At 43.6% G+C, this 21,777-nt stretch overlaps 1 protein-coding gene across 2 annotated transcripts in view; it reads left to right on the top strand.

The window, feature by feature from the left end:
* The window catches only part of LOC125454739 (CD276 antigen homolog), a 57,481-nt gene that overhangs the window by 19,386 nt on the left and 16,318 nt on the right, over nt 1-21,777 (top strand). For both annotated transcript variants that reach the window (XR_007248086.2, XM_048535868.2), the window contains exon 3: nt 12,524-12,871. Coding sequence is in view for 1 of the 2 variants with exons in the window: in XM_048535868.2 (XP_048391825.1) it covers nt 12,524-12,871 (348 nt within the window). In the remaining variant the exon portion in view is untranslated. The remainder of the gene's footprint in view (nt 1-12,523; nt 12,872-21,777) is intronic.

Here is a 21,777-nt window from a genome sequence, read left to right as displayed (position 1 = left end):
CGATCAGTATCCTGTTCCTGCCTTAACCCTTGATTCCACTATCTTTCAGAGCTCTATCCATCTCTTTCTTGAAAGTATCTAGAGACTTGGCCTCCACTGCCTTCTGGGGCAAAGCATTCCATATATCCACCACTGAGTGATGAATTGGTACTCTTCTGTGCAAGGGTACAAAATGCACTCTGGGTGGAGGGTTTCAGTCTCCGTTACAGAGTGGCTTGGCAGCAGCACTACTGATCGGTTGGGTCAGTAAAGGACCTAGCAGCTGGACTGAATCAGTGGCAAGTGGTGAGGGAACTGACAAAAAGGAAAATCATTTTTTTTAACTAATCCACACTAATCTGCCAGCTACAGATGCATGTGTCCATGTCACTATTAGTAAGAGTGACCTCTAGTCTTAAGGAGATAAAGTCCTCCCTTAACATTGAGAATAACCTTCGTGGTGTTGTGTGGCACTGTCACCATGCTAAATGGGACAGATTTTGAACAGATGTAGCAACTCAAGACTGGGAATCCATGTACTATGGGCCGTCTGCAGCAGCAGAACTGTGTTCCAGCACAATCTGTAACCTCATGGCCTGGCATATTCTACCCACCCCCCCAATCATTGCCATCAAGCAAGGAAATCACCCTGCTTCAATGGAGAGTGCAGGAGGCCATGCTAGGAGCAGCATTAGGTGTACCTGAAATTCAGGTGACAACCTGGTGAAGCCACTGAACAGAACTACTAGCACGCCAAACAGCATAAGCAGCAAGTGATAAACAGAGCTAAGCAATCCCACTACCAACAGATCAGATCTAAGCTCTGCAGTCCTGTATCATCCAGTGGTGAATGGTGGTGGACAATTAAACAGCTCCCTGGAGGAAGTCTCCACAAATGTCCCCATCCTTGATAGAGCCCAGCAGACCACTGCGAAAAGTAAGGCCTGAAGCATTCACAACAATATCAAACTATAAGTGCCATATGGATGATCCATCTTGGCCTTGTCCAGTGGTCCCCTGCATTACGGATACATGTTTTCAGATAGTTCAGTTTACTCCACGTGATATCAAGAAACAGTTGAAGACACTGGACTCACAAAAAGGCTATGGGCCCTGACAACATTCTGGCAATCGTACTGAAAACTTGTGCTCCAGAATTGCTGCTCCCCTAACCAAGCTCTTCCAGTACACTTACAACACTGGCATCTCCTGACAATGTGAAAAATTACACAGTTATGTCCTGCACGTAAAAAGCAGGACAAATCCAAACCATCCAATTACCATCCCATCTACTCTCAAACATCAGGAATGTGATGGAAGGTCTCAAAGACAGTGCTATTAAACAGCACCTGCTCAGCAATAGCCTGCTCAGTGAAGCCCAATTTGCACTCAGCTCTTAATTTCATTACTGCCTTGTTTCAAAATGGACAGAAGTGCTGAACTCCACAGGTGTGGTGAGAGCAACAGCCTTTGACATCCAGGTCATATGACTATGTGTGGCATCAGGTAGCCCTAGGAAAACTGGAATCGATAGGAATCTGGCAAGCCCCTCCAATGGCTGGAATTGTACCTGACACATCTCTGCTCCAGGGTATCTCTGCGGGAGCTCCTGAGGGGAGTGTCCTAGGCCCAGCCATCTTCAGCTACTTCATTAGCAACCTTTCCTCCATCATAGGTGGTCACGATTCACAACTCTTCAGTTAGTGTAGCAGTCCGTGTCCAAATGTGCAGCAAGACTTGGACAATATCCAGGTTTGGTTTGACAATTGGCACGTAACATTGCCAGCAGTTATGTGGTGTGAAATACTATTTCCAAAAAGAGAGAATCCAACCATCACCCCTTGACATTCAACAGAATTAATATTACTCTGTGCCCCACGATCAACATCCTGGGAGTTGTCATTGACCAGAAACTGAACTAGACTCAGCATATAAATCCTGTGGCTATAAGAGCAGGTTAGAGGCTAGGAATCCTGCAGCAAATATCTCACATCCTGACTATTCAAAAGCTGCCCATCTACACGGGAAAGGTCTAGAGCATGATGGAATGCTCCCTGTTTGCCTAAATGAGTGTAAGTCCAACGGTACTCAAACATGACACTATCGAGCAACCCACCTGACTGGCATCACATTCACAAACATCCACTCCCTCCACCACTGACATTTAGCAGCATGTACTATCTACAAGATGCATTGCAGAAATTCACCAAAGATCCTCAGCTAGCACCTTCCAAACCTGCAAGCACTTTCATCTGGAAGGACAAGGAACTTCACCACCAACAAGTTATCTCTCAGCCATTCACCATCCTGACTTGGAAATATATCACTGTTTCTTCAGGGTTGCTGGGTCAAAATCTTGAAGTTCCCTTCTGATTGACATTGTGATTCTTTCTACATCAAATGGACTACTGCCTTGCAAGAAATCAGCCTACTGTTACCTTCTCAAGGGGCAACGTCTCAAGTGATCATCTTCTGTGATAGGGGATACGTCATGCACCTACCAAAAATGTGCTTTTGTCACTGATTCTGAGCTTACTTTTGAACTTGCTGCTGTGACCAATCCTGAGCATTTATTCGGTTTTCCTGACCTTACTGAAGTTTTATTGCGTGCCTTTGTTAAATCTGTTTGCACATTTTCCTAGATTGAACAATCGCCTTGTTCATTATTCGTGCAACTTCTAGGGAGTGGCCTGACTGTAGTGTCACCGTTTTCTGTGAATGTACATATGCAATTTTCCAATGCTATGCATGATTCCTAAATTTAATGAGCTTTGGCAATTTTTCAAGACTAATGCATCTGGGATGTCACTACCAATTTTTAAAATGTCCTGGGGTGTGGGAATATCTGGTTCCAGAAATTCTGAAGGAATTATGTAGAATGGTTGCAGCCCTCAAGGAAGCCATTCAGTCTGCCATGTCCATGCTGTTCCTGTGCATGAGTAAATTTGATAGTCCCACTTCTCCCTGTTTAACGTGCAACAAGTGTCGATAGTTCCTCTGTTTTACTTTATATTATTCAAACAGGTTTATTTAAGGTTCCCTAGGTATATATAGCTCTTAACAAGACTGCCATTTCTTTTGTGTCCTCTGTCAGAGATCTTGCTGATCTTGTCTGTATCTTTTTTTTTGAGTGCATAATTAATTTACCATTTCTTGTACTCCTTCGCAAGTCTTTACGCAGCATTTGTATTTTTTTTATTGTGGTTTTTTTTTATGTTCAGTTGTTTTCTTTTTAACTCCTCAAACTGTAACCCTATCTCTCCCAGTTCACTGGATCTCCATGTCCTTGGATTTGTGTAAGCTGTTTATTTTCTCTCAGTACTGATTCTGACCTTGTTTGTTGACCGGAGTTATTTAAAGGCACACACGTGGAGCCTTTGGTTGGTACCAAGCCAAGTGAAGCAGATTTCCTTCCCTAAAGGACGTCCGTGAACCAGATGAGTTTTCATGGCAATCAACAGTGGTTACATGATCGACTCTCGACCCAGCTTTAATTGCAAATGTGTCTATTGCATTCAAATTTATCCTGTCGCAGCAGATGGGTTTGAACGCATGACCCTAGAATATTGGCCCTTGGTTCGGGAGTACTCCGCCACCAGCCTGATTATGGACAATTTAGTTCTCACCCTCACATTGCTACTTTTTTACAAGTTTTAAAATATTGGTTTAAGACTTGAGATTCTCTTCAACGGCAGTGTCAATAATTTTATGGTTTCTGTTTGCAATGTTTCTCCTTGCAGTCACAGGTGGGAAGTGCACTTTGAGTAACTGTAATAGTAGATTGTGAGGTGTTCAGAAATAGTCACTGAAGATTAGATCCATGTGCTTAAAGAGATTGCTGACTGCAAATTATACAGTGGTGTAAATAGAAATTTATTCTGAGCACTGCATTCAAATTTTGTTTCGATGCAAAATAACATGGTTAAGATCAAGGGTAATTGTGACCTGCCAAGCACAGATGTAACTTAATCTCTCCCCGATACCCACTGAGTGCAATCTGTTAAGAGCACTATTTAAAGTTAATTGCATTACCGTCAGTGACTTTCATTTTGAGTATGGGTTGTTGTGCACTGGACGGTAGATTTTCCACATGGGAAATGTGTGACCATGTGTCTGCTGGTGTGTCCTACCATGTTGTCAGGAATGGAGCAGTTCCTGGAGGAAAAACTAGAAAAATATAGGTTGAAACTTCTTTATGTTGCATCTTTCACAATCCAGGAGGCAGAGATGTAGTGTTAAGACCATAAGACATAGGACCAGGAATAGTCCTTTGAGCCTGCTCTGCCATTCAATAGCATACTGTTGACCCGTTGTTCCGCAAGACCGTATTCCCACATTTTCCTCTTAACCCTTGATTCCTGGACTGTTCCCTTTTTAAATCTTTCTTCTTTCTCACCTTGAACTTATGTCATCTAGTTTCCAACTCCCCTATCCTTGGCAAAAGACCATGGCTATTCCCCTTATTATGCACCTCACGATTTTATAAACCTCTATAAGCTCACTCCTCAGCCTCCTACACTGACAAAGTCTTGCCACCCTGTCCTTATACATTTAAACCCTCTTGTCTTGGTAGTATACTTGCAAATCATCTTTGCGTCCTTCCTGGTTTAATAACCTGTTTCACAGGGTGACTGGAACTGTATACAGTACTACAAATGTGGCCTTACCAATGTCTTATACACCCGTAACAAGTCCCAACTCCTGTACTCGGTGCTTTAACAGATGAAGGCATGCATGCCAAATACCACCTTCACCACCCTGTTTACCTGTAACGCCACTTTCAAGGAACTATGTATCTGCACACCTAGATCTGTGTTCGACAACACCCCCTAGGGCCCTACTGTTAACTGTAAATCATGCCTTGAACAAAAACAAGTTGCTGGAAAAGCTCAGGAGGTCTAGCAGCGTCTGTGAAGAAAAGATCACAGTTAATGTTTGAGGTCCAGTGATCCATTCTCTGAACCCTCAGCACTGGAACAGTCCTGAGGAAAGGTCACCAGACCTGAAATGCTAGCTCTGATTTTTTTTTTATTTTAGGTGCTGCTAATCCTTCTGAGCTTTTGTAGCAACTTCTGTTTTTGTTCCTGATTTACGGCATCCGCAGTTCTTTGAGCTTTTATTAACCCTTGCCTTGGTTTAGTCTTAGTAAAATGCAGCTCCTCTCATTTATCTAAGTTAAACTTTGTCTGCCATTTCTTGGCCCATTGGCCCAGTTGATCAGGATCCTGCCATAGTCTTAGATAACCATCTTCACTGTCCACTATAACACCAATTTTTGTCATCAACAAACTTACTAACTATGCCTTCTGTGTTCTCATCCACATCGTTTAAGTAAATGACGAACAACAGAGGACCCAGCATCAATCTTTAGGCACACCACTGTTCACAGACCTCCAGTCTATCACCACCCTCTGTCTCCTTGCCATCAAGCTAATATTTTATCCAGTTAGCTAGCTCTTGCTGGATTTCATGTGACCTGACCTTACTAACTAGTGTACCATGTGGAACCTTGGTAAAGGCCTTGCCAAAGTCCATAAAGACAATGTTTACTGCTCTGCCTTCATCTATGTCCTCGGTCACCTCTTCAAAACTCAAATCAAATCAAATTAGTGAGACATGATTTCCCATTAACAAAGCCATGCTGACTATCCCTAACCAGTCCTGGCGTTTCCAAATACATGTAGACCCTAACTCTTGGAATTCCCTCCAACAACTTATCCACCACTGAGCTAAGGCTCGCTGATCTGTAGTTCCCTGGTTTTTCCTTGATGCCTTTCTTAAATAATGGCACAACATAAGCCCGTTCCAGTTTTATGACACCTCGCCCATAGCTGTAGATGTTATAAATATTTCTGCTAGGGGCTCTGCAATTTCTTCCCTAGCTTCCCAGCATAAGGCCTGTAGGAACCAGTTTATTTAATTAGCTTAACTAGATTAAGTAGCCACAGCACTAGGAGAGATTGTTTAAACTTTCCTCAGGCCTGAAAGAAATAAAACACAACCCTTAAGTGTCTGCCCTTCCTTTTTTCCACAGATCTAGGTTTGAAAAACGTACAAGATTAAGATTTATGCTCTTAAACTCCTTCCATTGGCCTTAACTCCTAGAAATTGCACACCCTTGCCGATTGCACTCCGGAAGTAACTGCTGCCCTAACCAGCGACATTCCCCTCCCCATAATTTTTTTTTAAATGTCAGTGTCTCAGTGTTTCACAGCCAGTGTGAAGTGCTTTTGAAATGAGGTTGCATTTCTAATCGAAAGGAAATGCAAGTAGTTAATTTTCTCACAACAGTTGCATACAAGCAGTCATACTATCATGATCAAATGGTCTGTTTTGGGTGATGTTGCATGATCGTAAATATTGGTCTGATCACACTGCAGGGGGCACTCTTGGTCTTCCCGAGCAAGCACGTGGAGCTGGGTTTGACTTCCTGTCTTAAAGTTTGGTATCTCTGACAGTGTTGCTGTCCCTCACTAACACAGTGGGAGTGCCAGCCTGGACTTGCTGCTGCAGCCTCTGCAATTACACCTGAGCCCCTGAATTTGTGACTTGGAGGTGAGTCCTACTGCTTCATGGCTGGCACCTGTTCAGCCCTGACTCAGACGGACAACTTGCTACCCTGCTTGATGTAGCAATCATGCAGCTAGACAACTTGCTGGTCTAGGCATAGGCACCATCATGGCACCAATAACGCATGAGTAGGATACCTTTATGGTGTCAAGAGATATCAACACTTCTTTATGTTCTCAGCAGTGTTCTTCAAGAATGAACACTGTCTATTAGGGATGCACAAGTTACAAGTAACATTGGATAAGGGATGGGATTGCAATTTTATTCTGTAGAATGTGATATAATTCACATGACACATCGCCAGTACAGGCTGCCTAGCTTGCTTTGTTTCTCTTTTCCCTTCGTCTTTTCCTAAGGCTGTCTGTTGATCTTGGCATCGGCTTGTCTCTTGCTGGTTGAAGGTTGAGCTATTTGAGCATCCTGAAGCACATTGGTGTACCCTGTGATTTTTAATAGAGTCCATCTGTTTGTGTGTCAGTGCTGGGAAATCAACAGTTCCATTTTCCATTCTTTGTTCGCTCTCCCCACCACAATAGGCCTGCAAATAGCTGAGGAATGGGCTGCATCTAATAATTGAGAATAGTAGGAATAATTTTATTCCAGAAGAGAGGCATTTGTCATGATTTATTGATTTCATTTCATTTCTGAACAGTTCCTGCATATTGTGCACTCATGCTTTGTCTGTCTCTCCCCTGTTTTTTGACCTACAGCTAATGGTAGCAAAACCCAAGCAGCCAGAACTCATAAATAACTTGTAAATAGTGAATTAGATGCTGACACTTAGTTTAATAGAAGTTGTGAAGGATGTGGGGAGGAACAGCAGCAGAAGTACGTGATTGTTTGGGAATTGGCACTGACTCAATGAGTAGAATGACCTTGTGTGGATAAAATGCTATATTTTGCAAACAAGATAACCAGTGATTTCCTAATCAGCTGCTTTGCTTGATACCATGATCCTTGGCTCCAACTTTGAATGCTCTTAGCATTCCCCTTTTTTAATCAGTGTCACTGCTCGATGAGTCAGATTCTTTTGTTCCATACCTTAGCTTGAAAGATGAAAGTGTCATGCAGCAGTAACTATTTGCATTTACATAGCAACTTTAATTGTAGTGCAACACTCCTTGTACATTCCATAGCATGGTAATCAAAAAAATTGACATTGTCATGTAAGGGCTCATAGGGAAGGTGACCAAAGTCTTGGTTGGTTTAAATGTCATCATCTGTGCTGAGTCTCCCCTGACCTGCTCAGATTTTCAGTTTGGGAATTTGGGTAGACGTCTGGGAGAATCGTCGCGTGAACAAACCAAACTGAGAAAGAGGATCTTGTCTTTGACTGCCATCTAGAGGTGGTCACACTTCACTGTCCGCAGCACTGCATCTCAGAGCCTTGTGCTGCATGATGGAAGAATGTGTAAAATAACCACAGTCATACAGGACTGTTCGAGAGATGACTGGTGAGTTTAAGCTGAGGGCCACTGTGTCTTGTGAAGGCAGGACCTTCATGGCTACTTCAGCTGCTGCTGGAGTTCAACCCGTCTTGTTGGTTTCACTCTGCATTGTAAAGCAGCCATAGCAAACTGACCTGCAAAATGTGTGCTGACATAGCTACCTGGATCATTGCTTATTGAACAACTTAGAACACGACAGCTCACCTTCTGACGTTCCAAACCACTCGGAACGACAGATAGCCAAGTTTCATTGTACGGACTGGAATGCAGTGGCTTTTCGGAGGATTAAGCGTAGGGATTTGAGGTTAGGTCATGTGTAAGAGGTGAAGGTTGATGGTCCATGTTGGGGGTGGTGAACATCGCTCCTGAGGGTCTGCCACTACTTGCAAGAGGACTGTACACTTCAGGCTCCAAGGTTAGCCATGCAACTGTTTTTATTTACTCATAGAACGTGGGTGTCACTGGCTAGGCCCAGCATTTATTGCCCATCCCTAGTTGCCCTTGAGAAGGTGTGTGCTGCCTTCTGGAATGACTGCAGTCTGACTGCTATAGGTTGACCCTAGGGGAGGAAGCTCCAGGATTTTGACTCAGCATCCATGAAGGAACAGTGATATCCTTCCAAGTCAAGGTGACGAGTGGCTTCACAACAAAGTAAGAACCAGGAACAGGAGTAGGCCATCTGGACCTTCAAGTCCACTCTGCCATTGAGTAAGATCATGGCTGATCTTTTCATAGCCTCAGTCCCGCTTACACACCCTCTCAGCATAACTCTTAATTTTTTAAATAGTAAATGAATTATCTATCTAAGCTTTAAAATCATTTCAGTGAGGAAGCTTCAGCTATTACCTCTGTGCAGAGAATTCCACAGATTCATAACACTTTGAAGAAGTTCTGCCTCAATTCAGTTCTAAATCTGCCTTACCCAAATTTGAAGCTGTGCCCTCTTTGTTTTTTTTTGCTTTGTTTCCACTGGCAGGTGAAATTAGAACTATCTTGCTGCTTCTATCTCACCTAATCCCTTAAGAATTTTACATGTTTGTATAAGATCAGCTCTTCCCCCCCCCCCCCCAACACGCTTCTAAATTCCAAAGAATATAATCGCAGTCTACTCAATCTCTCCTCATAAGCCAGCGCTGTCAACTCTGGAATCAACCTAGTGAATCTACTGTGCGCCCCTTCCAGTGCCAATACATCCTTTCTTAAGTAAAGAGACCAAAACTGCACACAGTACTTCAAGTGTGGCCTCACCAGCACCCTATACAGCTGCAGCATAATCTCCCTGTGTTTAAACTCAATCTGTCTAGCAATGACGGTCAAAATTCCATTTGCCTTCTTAATTACCTGGTATACCTGAAAACCAACCTTCTGCAATTCGTGAGTAAGGACACACCGGTCCCTCCGCGCAGCAGTATACTGCAATTTTTTTTACTTTTCGAACAATCGTCCTTTTCACTCTTATTCCTCCCAAATTAGACGACTTCAAATTTATCAACATTGTACTCCATCTGCCAGACCTTTTATCTACTCACTTAAACTATCTATATCCCTCTGCAAACATTGACACACTACAAATGGTTCCCAACTCCAAATCATCTATGTAAATTGTAAACAATTACGGCCCCAACACTGATCCCTGCAGCAGACCACTAGCCACTGATAGCCAACCATGAAAGGACTCATTTATCCCCACTGTTGACTTTCTGTTCAATAACCAGTTCTTTATCCATGCTAATACTTGCCCGTAACACCTTTTATCTTATGCAGCAGCCTCTGTGCAGCATCTTGTTGAATGCCTTTTGGAAATTCAGTTACACTACATCTACTGGGCCCCTGTTGTCCACTGCTCATACCGTTCTCATAGAATAACAGTAAGTGAGTTAAGCATGACCTGCCTTTTGTGAGCCCATGCTGTGTCTACACAATGGGACAATTTCCACTTGGATGTCTTGCTGTCTCTTCCTTGATAATTGAAAGCATTGTCCCCACCACAGAAGTTAAGCTAGCCAGCTTATAATTCCCCATATTTTGTCTACCTCCTTTGAAAAACAGCAAATGTGACACCACTGTTTAAAAATCTGCTGGAGCTGCCCAGAGTCCAGTGAATTTTGGAAAATTACCACGAGCATGTTTGCTATTTCTCCGACTTATCTCTCTTAGTACCCTGGGGTGCATTCTATCAAGGCCAGGAGACTAGTCTACTTTCTAGCTCCATTATCTTGCCCAAAACTCCCTCTTTCGTGTTAATGATTGTGTCCTCGCTTACCTTAGTCTCCTAGTCATCAATTACTGGCATTGTTACTTGTGCCCTCCACTGTGAAGACCGACACACAATACCTGTTCAATGCCTCAGCTATTTCCTTATTTCCCATTATTAAATCTCCCTTCTCATACTCTAAAGGACCAATGTTGACCTTAGCCACTTTTTTTTTGTTTTATATATTTGTTTCAAGGGGAACTTGAGGAAGTAGCGTGACCATGTATCTGCTGCCCTGGTCCTTCTAGGTTATTGACAGGATGCAGAGATGGGCTGAGAGGTGGCAGATGGAGTTCAACCTGGATAAATGTGAGGTGATGCATTTTGGAAGGTCGAATTTGAAAGCTGAGTACAGGATTAAGGATAGGATTCTTGGCAGTGTGGAGGAACAGAGGGATCTTGGTGTGCAGATACATAGATCCCTTAAAATGGCCACCCAAGTGGACAGGGTTGTTAAGAAAGCATATGGTGTTTTGGCTTTCATTAACAGGGGGATTGAGTTTAAGAGTCGTGAGATCTTGTTGCAGCTCTATAAAACTTTGGTTAGACCGCACTTGGAATACTGCGTCCAGTTCTGGTCGCCCCGTTATAGGAAAGATGTGGATGCTTTGGAGAGGGTTCAGAGGAGGTTTACCAGGATGCTGCCTGGACTGGAGGGCTTATCTTATGAAGAGAGGTTGACTGAGCTCGGTCTCTTTTCATTGGAGAAAAGGAGGAGGAGAGGGGACCTAATTGAGGTATACAAGATAATGAGAGGCATAGATAGAGTTGATAGCCAGAGACTATTTCCCAGGGCAGAAATGGCTAGCACGAGGGGTCATAGTTTTAAGCTGGTTGGTGGAAAGTATAGAGGGGATGTCAGAGGCAGGTTCTTTACGCAGAGAGTTGTGAGAGCATGGAATGCGTTGCCAGCAGCAGTTGTGGAAGCAAGGTCATTGGGGTCATTTAAGAGACTGCTGGACATGTATATGGTCACAGAAATTTGAGGGTGCATACATGAGGATCAATGGTCGGCACAACATTGTGGGCTGAAGGGCCTGTTCTGTGCTGTACTGTTCTATGTTCTATGTTCTAAGGCGGTCATGCTTTGGAAGGTGCTGTGTAAGGATCTTTGAATTTTTGCAGCCCATCTTCTGATTTGTGCTAACTGCTGCAACTCCACATCGGTGGTGAAGGGAGTGGATGTTTGTGTTGGCACTAATCAAGTGAGCTACTTTGTCCTGGATGGTGTCGGGTTTCTTGATCTGATCAAGCCCCAAGTCCCTGCCTAACCTTAAAAGTCTCAGTGGATCATTTTTCCTACGTTGCGATACAAAGTAATGTTGCTTGAACCCAATCTTGAGTACGAAACATATCCATTGACACTTCTTTTTGTGTTGAGTTGCTAATTAATCTCTCCAACGCAGGGCCCACACTGGCCACATTGAATTCTTCCAACTGCAGAGACATTCTGGCTGTTTCATTTTGTGTACCAGGGCATAGTGGATCGACATACAGCAAGTGGACTGCAGCGGTTAAAGAAAGCAGCTCACCACCACCACCTTCTCGGGGGCAACTCGGGGCCACAAAGAACTGCTAGCCTAACCAGAGTAGCTCGCTTCACACAAGTAAATTTAAAAAAAAACTGTTGTATCCCTAAATCTTGGAATGCCTTCAGCTTGAGGTGTAGAGTCCTCCTCTCTCACACCGTCATTTTGTTGATGATGGAGTAGGCTAGAGTGGCCAAATGGCCAGCTCACGCACCTTGATTGTGTGCTTGAGGTACAAATTTGCTATGATTGGAGAGAATGGCGGGCCAGTCCCAAGGGACTGAATGGCCACATGCTGAGGGTCCCGAGCTTACTGTAAGGGATCAGGAGTTGAAGTTACAGCTGGTGTGTTGCCCACAGCAATGAGGGGAGGCAGTGGCCTAGTGGTATTATCGCGGGTCTGTTAATCCAGAGACCCAGATAACATTCTGGGGACCCGGCTTCAAATCCTGCCATGGCAGATGGTGGAATTTGAATTCAGTAAATATCTGGAATTAAGGTTCTCATGATGAGCATGAATCCATTATCAATTGTCAGAAAAACCCATCTGGTTCACTAATACCCTTTAGGGAAGGAAACTGTCGACCTTACCTGGTCTGGCCCATGTGTGACTCCAGACTGACAGCAGTGTGGTTGACCTCTGGGCAATTAGGGATGGGCAGTAAATGCTGCCTGGTCAATGACGCCCTCATCTCGTGAATGAATGACTACTAATCATCCCTCTTGGCTGTCTCAATCTACAGGTCCTGTTAAAGTGAAGTGCAAAGAGGAGCAAATCACGGCCAAGGCTGGGGAAGATGACATCATCCAGTGCCGGTTTTATTCCAGAAACAAGGCTGGCAGCGTGGCTTTCGTTTGGAAGAAGGAGGATGCTGCAGGGATTATCTACAATTACACAATGAGGCACAGCAGCCTGGAGGAGCAGGAGCCCAGCTACCGTGACAGAGTCGAGGTCTTTGACAATGAGATTCCAAAAGGGAATGTGTCTCTGAGATTGAGGAACATTACTCTCTCTGACTCTGGTATCTACAAACTCTCCGTTGCCACCCGTTCCCAAAGCACTGAGATGCAAGTCTTGCTCAGTATAAGAGGTAAGAATAGGTAACTCTCATCTCATTGACGAAAACAAAAATGGATTCATTGCTTCTTTCAGAAACTCTTGTACAGGTGTCAGTCTGATCATGATTGGAGAAAAGCAGTATTTAAACTTGGATACTAAAAGCATTTATTATACAGATATATATATATATTTTTAAAAATCAAAATTAAATCCTGTCCTGGGCTTTGTTTGTGTTCCTTCCCTCAATCTGCGCCCAGCATCTTTCCACAGCAGCTCAAGCGAGTCCAGGAAATCATCGTGTGTGGGATTGGGATCATGGCTTGAGACATTTGCTATTACTTGTGGTCGTATGTCAGAGCTCTAACACAATGTGCCACATTGCTGCCTCCTTATTCATCAGTGCTTTTTAAAAGCAGAAGGGATCTGGAGAGGAGTACTTTCAATGGAAGTACTGCTGCTCCCATCTGGACAAGGTAATTTAAAACGTGTATGATGCCTCTGCCTTGGAATGCATTGTCTGTCATCTCGTTGGGCTGATAAAAGTAACGTATATACCGTAATCGTCTCATTGGTTGTTATACAGTGCACATTTGATCTACTAAATGTTATTGGTTCCTGGGTGGTGACTCCTCTGTGGGTGGAGTTTTTAGAAATTATAATTATTATTACCCTCTTTTTCGTGCAGTGGAGGGGTTTCTGGCAAGGTGGATTTCTATTTTCCATCTCCCTGGTTGCCTGCAGATCGGGCTGATAACTACCCTCTGAAGTGAGCCAGTTGAGGATCAGTCATGTTGGAGTCCCTTGCACACCTAGATTTCTTTCCTGGAAGGATAATTGAAGAATGGGACTTTTGATTTTGGATGAGTTAAGATTTGGGCAGCCCAGTTTTGTAGGTGCTCAGATTTATGGAGATTGTGGGTCTGACCACAATAGTCTCAAACAAGTTGTACCTGGACATAACACAACCATGGGCCACTTTCCCCCAGCAAATGGGCTGATTTGTATGGTAACTGCATAGTTCACAAGTGATCGCGTCTACCCCTGTTGAACAGAGAAAGTGTGAATTGATTACACAACTTGAGAGGGTCTGCATGTTAAGCTAGGGACAAGACAAGGAGCTATGCGGGCCTTCAATTTCCACAGTAAAAGTCATTCTGCCTCATCCTCTGGCCATGTAGCCAATTGAACTGAAGTGTGGAGATGGTTTATACTATGCAGGAGCAGAAGTAGGCATCTTCAGTCTTAAGGGATTTGGGGTGAGCAGCTCAGGTTAGGGTCATATCTCTACAGCTTACTCATCCTGCCTTTTTGTTTTGCTTTGTAATAATCGTGAGAGTTCTTTCTGTCCAATATAACTGTTTCAAGTCTTTCCCAGTCACTGAGGATATAGAACAGCAGCTCTTGTGAATCTGTTTCCTTTTATGGCCTGGGATACTGATCACGGGGCCTAAGCTAGGGTGGTGTTATGGACCAGACCAGACCCCTCGCAATATATTAAGAAGGTAGCCTAGACCCTAACCTTTTCTTACTTTAAAGGTAAAACATTAGGTGTGGTGTTTCAGATACAGTTCGGCTTGTTGAACTACTTGACGTTAAGCAAAACACATTTTATTCAAAGACTGTAGTTAAAATATACGCAAAGAAAGAGGAATTCAGGATAACTTGACTCTGTTGGAAAAATTAACAGAATACTGGGTACACTAACAATTACTAATTAACTATTTAGTATAGTAACATTCCATTAACACACCTTTTTGGCAAAAAGGCACATTTGCCAAACAGATTTGTTTTGTGCAATCCAGCAGCCCAGGAAGAGAACACCCTGCTTTTGGCTGTGATTGAGAGGGGGTGGGGGGGAAAGGTAGCTTCCACTTCAAGACCTGAACAGCAACTGCCACTGAAAGCTAAAAATCCTGGAACTGTGGGTGGGAGCATGATCACACCCACTCAGGGTGCTTCTATTGTTCAAAATTTCTTAAAACAAAAACTCAAGCTTCACAAGTTTCTGAATCAGTATGCAGATGTGCCTACTGGAGAAGGTGCAAAACTTGACCTACTCCTGGGAAATAAGGCAGGGCCGGTGACTGAGCTGTCGATGGTGGAGCATATTTTGGAGCCAGTGATCATAATTCTACTAGTTTTAAAATAGTGATAATAAAGGATAGATGGGATCTAAAAATTCAAGTGCTAAATTGGAGGAAGGTCAATTTTGAAGGTATTAGGCAAGAACGATCAAAAGTTGATCGGGGGCGGATGTTTGCAGGTAAAAGAATGGCTGGAAAATGGGAAGCCTTCACAAATGAGATAACAGGAGTCCAGAGACAATATGGTCCCATTAAGGTGAAGAGCAAGGCTGGATGACTAGAGAAATTGACGTTTTGGTCTAGGAAAAAGAAGGAAGTTAATGTCAGGTACAGACAACAGGGATCAAGTGAAGTCCCAGAGGAGTGTAAAGGCAGTAGGAGTATACTTAAGAGGGAAATCAGGAGGATAAAAAGAGGGACATGAAATAGTTTCGACAAATAGAATTAAGGAGAATCCAAAGGGATTCTATAAGTACATTAAGGGCAAAAGAGTACTCGGGGTTGGGGGGGGAGAGGGGGGGGAGAAGAGCCCCTTGAAGATCAGCAAGGCTGCCTACGTGTGGAACCCAGGAGATGGGTGAGATACGAAACTAGCATTTTCCATCATTGTTTATTGTGGAGAAGGATCTGGAACATAGATCATGGGGAAAAGTAGCAATAACTTGAAAAATGTCCATATTTCAAAAGTGGAGGTGCTGAACATCTTAAAATGCATAAAGGTGTACGCTGGAAGGTTTTTGAAAAGATTTATAGCTCGGGTTGTGGGTGAGGCTATTGACTTGCTTGCTGAGCTGGCTTATTTTCGTTCAGATGTTTCGTCACCAAGCTAGGTAAACTCACCAGTGAGGCCTCTGATGAAGCGATGTTGTTCTACTCCATTTGGAATTTATACTGGCTGGTCTGTTATGGTGAATTGTCACTTCCAGTTTTGCCCTGTATGTGTTTGTATATGGGGTCCAATTCTTTGTTGATTTGCATTATGGATTGAGAGCCATGCCTCTAGGAATTCACTTACCAACAGGGGGCGATAGACCCAACATTACAGCTGGGAAGTAGGGTCACCCAGACACTGAAGAGATGAAAGGATGCAGGACAGATAACCAAGATGAACTACATGTGAATGAAACCAGAAAATACAAACACCACCACCCCCATGCCATCTCCCCCACTTCTACATACTCCCTAAAATACACAAACTAGACATCCCCCTCAGATGCATTGTCTCATGTTTTACGGGCACACCTTCACACAATCTGGCTGAGGACCTACAACGGAGACCGAAACACCTTGTCGATGGATCATGCCATTCCATCCACTCAACCCAAGAATTCCTCAATACCCTAAAGAAGATAAAAATCGGTGACAACAAGGTTATGGCCTCCTTTGACATCATAGCTCTAAACACATCATTCGACATCCCACTAGCTAAAGGAAACTGTGTGGCCACATTATTAGAGAAAGCAGCAGCTCCATCAGCAATGACAACATAGTTAAGTAACGAGACTTGTGCCTCACCACACACTTTGTCTTTAATGGCCAAGCATACAAACAGATCGATGGCACACCTAGGGGTCATCCATCTGAGGATTCATTGCAGAGGCAGTCATGCAAAGATTAGAACACACTAGCCTACCTCCTTCAACCTAACTGTGGACCCAGTACATGGATGACACGTTTGTCATCATTAAAAGCACCAAACTGGAGACCCACCACCTCATCATCAACGTATTCACAAGAAGAAAACCACAATCTGCTTCCATTTCTGGACATCAGAGTTGATCATATGGCCAAAAGAGAGTTCCAAACCTCACTCTGCAGAAAAGCAACCCACACTGAACAAATCCTCAACTTCCACAGCAACCACCCCAACGTCCACAAACAAAGCTGTATTAGGACACTATTTAAACGCCCCACTACTCACTGTAACATGCCAGAACTATGCAGGAAAGAGGAAGAGTACCTATACAAAATCTTCGCTACAAACGATTATCCTGCAACTTCATCTGTAAGTGCCTACTAAATAGACAACAAGAGGACACAGTACACCCTAATACACTGGCCACACTGCCCTACATGAAGAACCTATCAGGACTGACAACAAGTCTCTAAGACCACTAGGAATCACGGTGGCCCACAAGCCCACAGCCACTCTATGACAAACACTCGCAAGGATTAAAGACCCCATTCCCACAACATGTGGAACCAACATGGTTTACAAAATACCACGCAACGATCGCCACAAACATGTCATCAGACAGAGAGGAAGGAAACTAGCCACCAGAATACACGAAACATCAGCTAGCAGCAAAATGACACCATTAACTTTCCCTAATATCATACATTTGGACAGTGAAGGCCAACAGTTTAACTGGGACGCCATAACCATAGTAGCCCAAGCCAAACATAAACATGGGCAGGAATTCTTAAAGGCATGGTTCTCAACCCATAATGCAATCAATAAACATTTTAGAATTGAACCTATATACAAACCAAAACCAGGAATGACACAACTCACCGTAACAGACCGGACAATATAAATCCCAAGCAGAGTGAAACAACATTGCTTTGTAGGAAGCCTCGCTGATGATGTTACCTGGCATGGTGAAGAAACGTCTGAACGGAAGCAAGCCAACTCGGTGTGTATGCTTGAACTCTGGGAAGCTAGGGAAGAGACTGTTGAGCCCCTTACTGAGACACTTTTTTATCATTGACAGCCACAGGTGAGGTACCGGAAGTCTGGAGGTTGATTAACGTGTTGCCACTATTTAAGGAAAGTGGAAAGGAAATGTCAGGGAACTATAGACCAGTGAGCCTGACATCGGCGATGGGCAAGTTGTTCGAGGGAGTCCTGAAGGATGGGCTGTACATGTATTTAGAAAGCCAAGGATTGCTTAGGGATAGTCAACATGGCGTTGTACATGGAAAATCGTGTGTTACTAGCTTGATTGAGTTTTTTTTGAAGAAGTTGATGAGGGCAGAGTGGTGGATATGATCTATATGGACTTCAGTAAGGCATTTGACAAGGTTCTTCGTGGTAGATTGGTGAACTAAGTTAGATCACACAAAATACAGGGAGAGGTAGCTATTTGTATACAGAACTGGCTCGAAGGTCAAAGACAGAGGATGGTGATGGGTGTTGCTTTTCAGACTGAAGGCCTGTGACCAGCAGTGTACTACAAGTATCAATGCTAGGTCCACTGCCTTTTGTCATTTTCTATATGATTTGCATGTGAACATGGGACATATGGTTAGTAAGTTTGCAGATGACACATAAAATTGGAGATGTGGTGGACAGTGGAGAAGGTTACTTCAAAGTACAATGAAATCTTGTTCAGAGGGGCCAGTGGACCAGGGAGTGGTAGGTGGAGTTTAATTTAGATAAATAAGTGCTGCATTTTGGAAAGACATTCTGCCCTGATTTGCATACACTTAATGGTAATGTCCTGAAGCGTGGTGCTGAACAAAGAGACCTTGCAAGTGAAACTTGAAAGTAGGGTCGCAGGTAGACAAGACAGTGAAGAAGGCGTTTGGTATGCATGCCTTTATTGTTCAGTGTATTGAGTTGGGATGTTGCAGCTGCACAGGACATTTTGGCTCAGCCACCTTTGCAGTATTGCATGCAGTTCTGGTCTCTCTGCCATTAGGAAGGAAGTTGTGAAACTAGAAAAGGTTCGGAAAAGATTTAGGATGTTGCCAGGGTTGGGGGGTTTGAGCTACAGGGAGAGGCTGAATAGGCTGGCGCTGTTTCCCGGAGAGTCGAAGGCTGAGGTGTGACCTTTGTAGATGTTTATAAAATCATGAGGGGCATGGATAGGATAAATAGACTAGGTCTTTTCCCCAGGGTGTTGTAGTTCAAAACTAGAGGACATAGGTTTAAGGTGGCAGGGGAATGATATAAAAGGCACCTAAGGGGCAACTTCTTCATGTAGAAGGTGGCGCATATATGCGATGAGAGAAAGTGGTGGAGGCTGATATAGTTACATTTAAGAGGCATCTGGATGGGTATGCGTTTGGAAAGGTTTTAATGGCAGATGGGACTCGATTTTATATAGAATATCTGATCAGCATGGACAAGTTGGACCGAACAGTCTGTTTCCATGCTATATGTCTCTTAAGTTGTTCGTCTTCTAGTAGACTGTTCAGTTCGTGTCCTCCAAGCGTTCTCTTGAATAAACCAGCACAAAATACCCCTTTTAAAGCCAGAGCATCGTCACAGGAGACATATATTTGCCGAGTGCCACATAGTTACCTGGATGCACTGAGCTTCTCCGGTCAATTTTCAGAGTTGGATGGGGTGTGGAGTTGAGACACACTGTGGTCTTAATGAGATAGCTGAATAACTCCTTGTCAGGGGATAGTTTCTGAGTCCCTTTTGGAGCCAAATGAGAGAGAGAATTTATATGGCATCTTTTATTATGAACAAAGCAGTTTGCAGAATAATGAGAGATTTTTGAGTTGTCGTGGTTGTTGTAGCGTAGCATGTGTAGCAGGCAGTTGACACTCAGCAAGGTCTCACAAGTAGCATTTGATAACCGTGTCATGTCCTGGCCAAGACAGCCGAGAAGAGTTTCTCCACCAGCTTTTGAGAATAGTGGCTGTGGGATTTCTGTAACTCCAACTGAGGGGGCAAGTTGGACACTGGTTTTATTCCTTATTTGAAAGATAGCTCTTCCGGCAGTGGAACTCTACCTCAGTGTTGCACTGGGAGTGTTGTCTCAGAGTAGTACTCTGGTCTCTGAAGCTTCAAAGTTACAACATTCTGACAGTGAGATGAGAATGTTGCTCACTTGGATATGGCTGGAACCTGCAAGCACACCGTTTGCAATGAGAATTTCTTTAAAACCCCTCACGTTTCTTAACAAATTCAATTAATTAGGTTACAGATGATGGTGAAGTTCTGGAGGTGGAGGGTTTGAGCACTGTGTGAAGCTTCTGCCATCTGCCAAGCAGCATAAGTAAAGTTCTGGGGCAGCTATGGAGAAGTTGTTTCCCCAAGCAGGAGCATCTGGTACACTGGTGCTTGACCAGAGGGTACACTTTCAGAATAAGGGGTCGTCATTTCTAGACAGAGATAAGAGGTTTCCTGTGAGGGTAGTGAATCTGTGCAATTCTTTACGGTAGACGCTGTGTTGTTAAAATGTATCCCAGCCTTGAATATACCTAAATCAGTAGGGGATCAGGGGTTATAGGGAAAAGGCAGGAAAATGGAAGTATTATCAGGTCAACTGTGATCTCATTGAATGATGTAATAGACTCAATGGGCTAAATGGTCTACTTCTGCTCCTACTTCTTATGGTCCCACACTTATGGTTTTGGGCCGACATGGTGGCTCAGTGGGTAGCACTGCTGCTTCACAGCGCCAGGGACTTGGGTTTGATTCCACCCTCACGTCTGTGCGGGTTTCTGCCATGTGTTTTGGTTTCATCACATAGCCCAAGGATGTGCGGGTTAGAGTGGATTGGCCATTGCTAAATTGCTCATAATGTCATATATTATCTGTCATAGATTACCCATAGATATGCAGCATTAGAGGGATAGGTTAGGGGGGTAGGTCTGGGTGGGATGCTCCTTGGCGGATCGGTGTGGACATGATGGGCTGGATGACCTGCTTCCACACTGAAGGGATTCTGTGGGGACCATTATGGCGACTGGATTGTTAAAGATGCAAGTGAGTGGTGGGAAATTGACTGCTTCTCGTCAGTTGCAGTGCAATCAGTCTATGAAATAATAGAAAAATAATCAATGATAGAAGGAATTTATTTCCCTTTAGGTTTTTAACTGTGATTTGTACTGGAGCAAAGATAGCTGTCTGCTCCAGGTCACCTGCCACATTGATTCCTGATTTTCTGACTTGGGAGATGAAAGAGTTGTCCCTGAGCCATGGCTGTAAGATTCAAAGGGCCAAGTTTTCAGAGCACAGTGAAGAGGGTGGGTCCTGGCAAAAGATTGTGATTGAACAACGCGCAGAAATCTTAATATCAAGTATTTTTTTAGCTGGCTATTGCTGAAAAGTACAGCAACCGGGTTCTCACTTCTGAACTTTTCATTTGCTGCCACAGACTACCTGATGTTGTTATTAAATCTCTTGGAATTTAATTTGACCACAAGATCAGCCAGCTATGTGGTGGCATGTATCAGAAACGTTGAGAGAATAAGGACATTGTTTGCTGAAGAATATTGAACTTGAATTAACTCATCTGCCAGTGTCACCATCTTTTATATGCATGTGAATTATGTTGAATTGTACAGCACAGGAAGATGCTATTCCTCCCACTGGAACTAGCTTTGACTCTTTGAAAATTGACTCTCCATTTGGTCCTACTGACCTGCTTAATTGTCCATATCTCTGCAAATCTTCCTATTGTGTATTTATCCAGTTGCTTACTGATTGTAAACATAGAATCTGCTTCCACTTCCCTTTCAAGCAGCACATTCCAAATCATAATGTGCTACAATTAAGAAAATGTTCTCCTTTTCAATTTGTTCCCAGTTATCCCAACTCTGGCCTCTGATCCTTTTGCCTCCAGAAGCAGTAGCTCCTTCACACAAACTCTTAAGTTTGAGAATCCGTGCCACTTTCCCCACCCTGCCTTGGTCTTCTCCATTCAAAGGAAAACACCCCTGTCTTCTCCACATACAAAACTGGGGTGTGTCATTTGTGGAATACCAACAGAAAATGCTTGAGATGCTCAGCAGATCTGGTAGTATCTTTGGAGAGAGGAAAACCTGAGTTAACGTTTTGAGTCCAGTATTGCTTTTCTTCAGAACCCACACTCAACTCTAAACGTTGGTTCTGGACCTCTCTTTGCTGATGCTGATGGACCTGCTCAGTTTCTCCAGCCCATCGCTTTTA

The sequence above is a fragment of the Stegostoma tigrinum genome, chromosome 9, assembly GCF_030684315.1.
Source record: "Stegostoma tigrinum isolate sSteTig4 chromosome 9, sSteTig4.hap1, whole genome shotgun sequence".
Taxonomy (NCBI): Eukaryota; Metazoa; Chordata; class Chondrichthyes; order Orectolobiformes; family Stegostomatidae; genus Stegostoma; species Stegostoma tigrinum.
The sequence above is the reverse complement of the archived record's forward strand: the minus strand, read 5'-3'. Positions and strand labels throughout refer to the sequence as shown.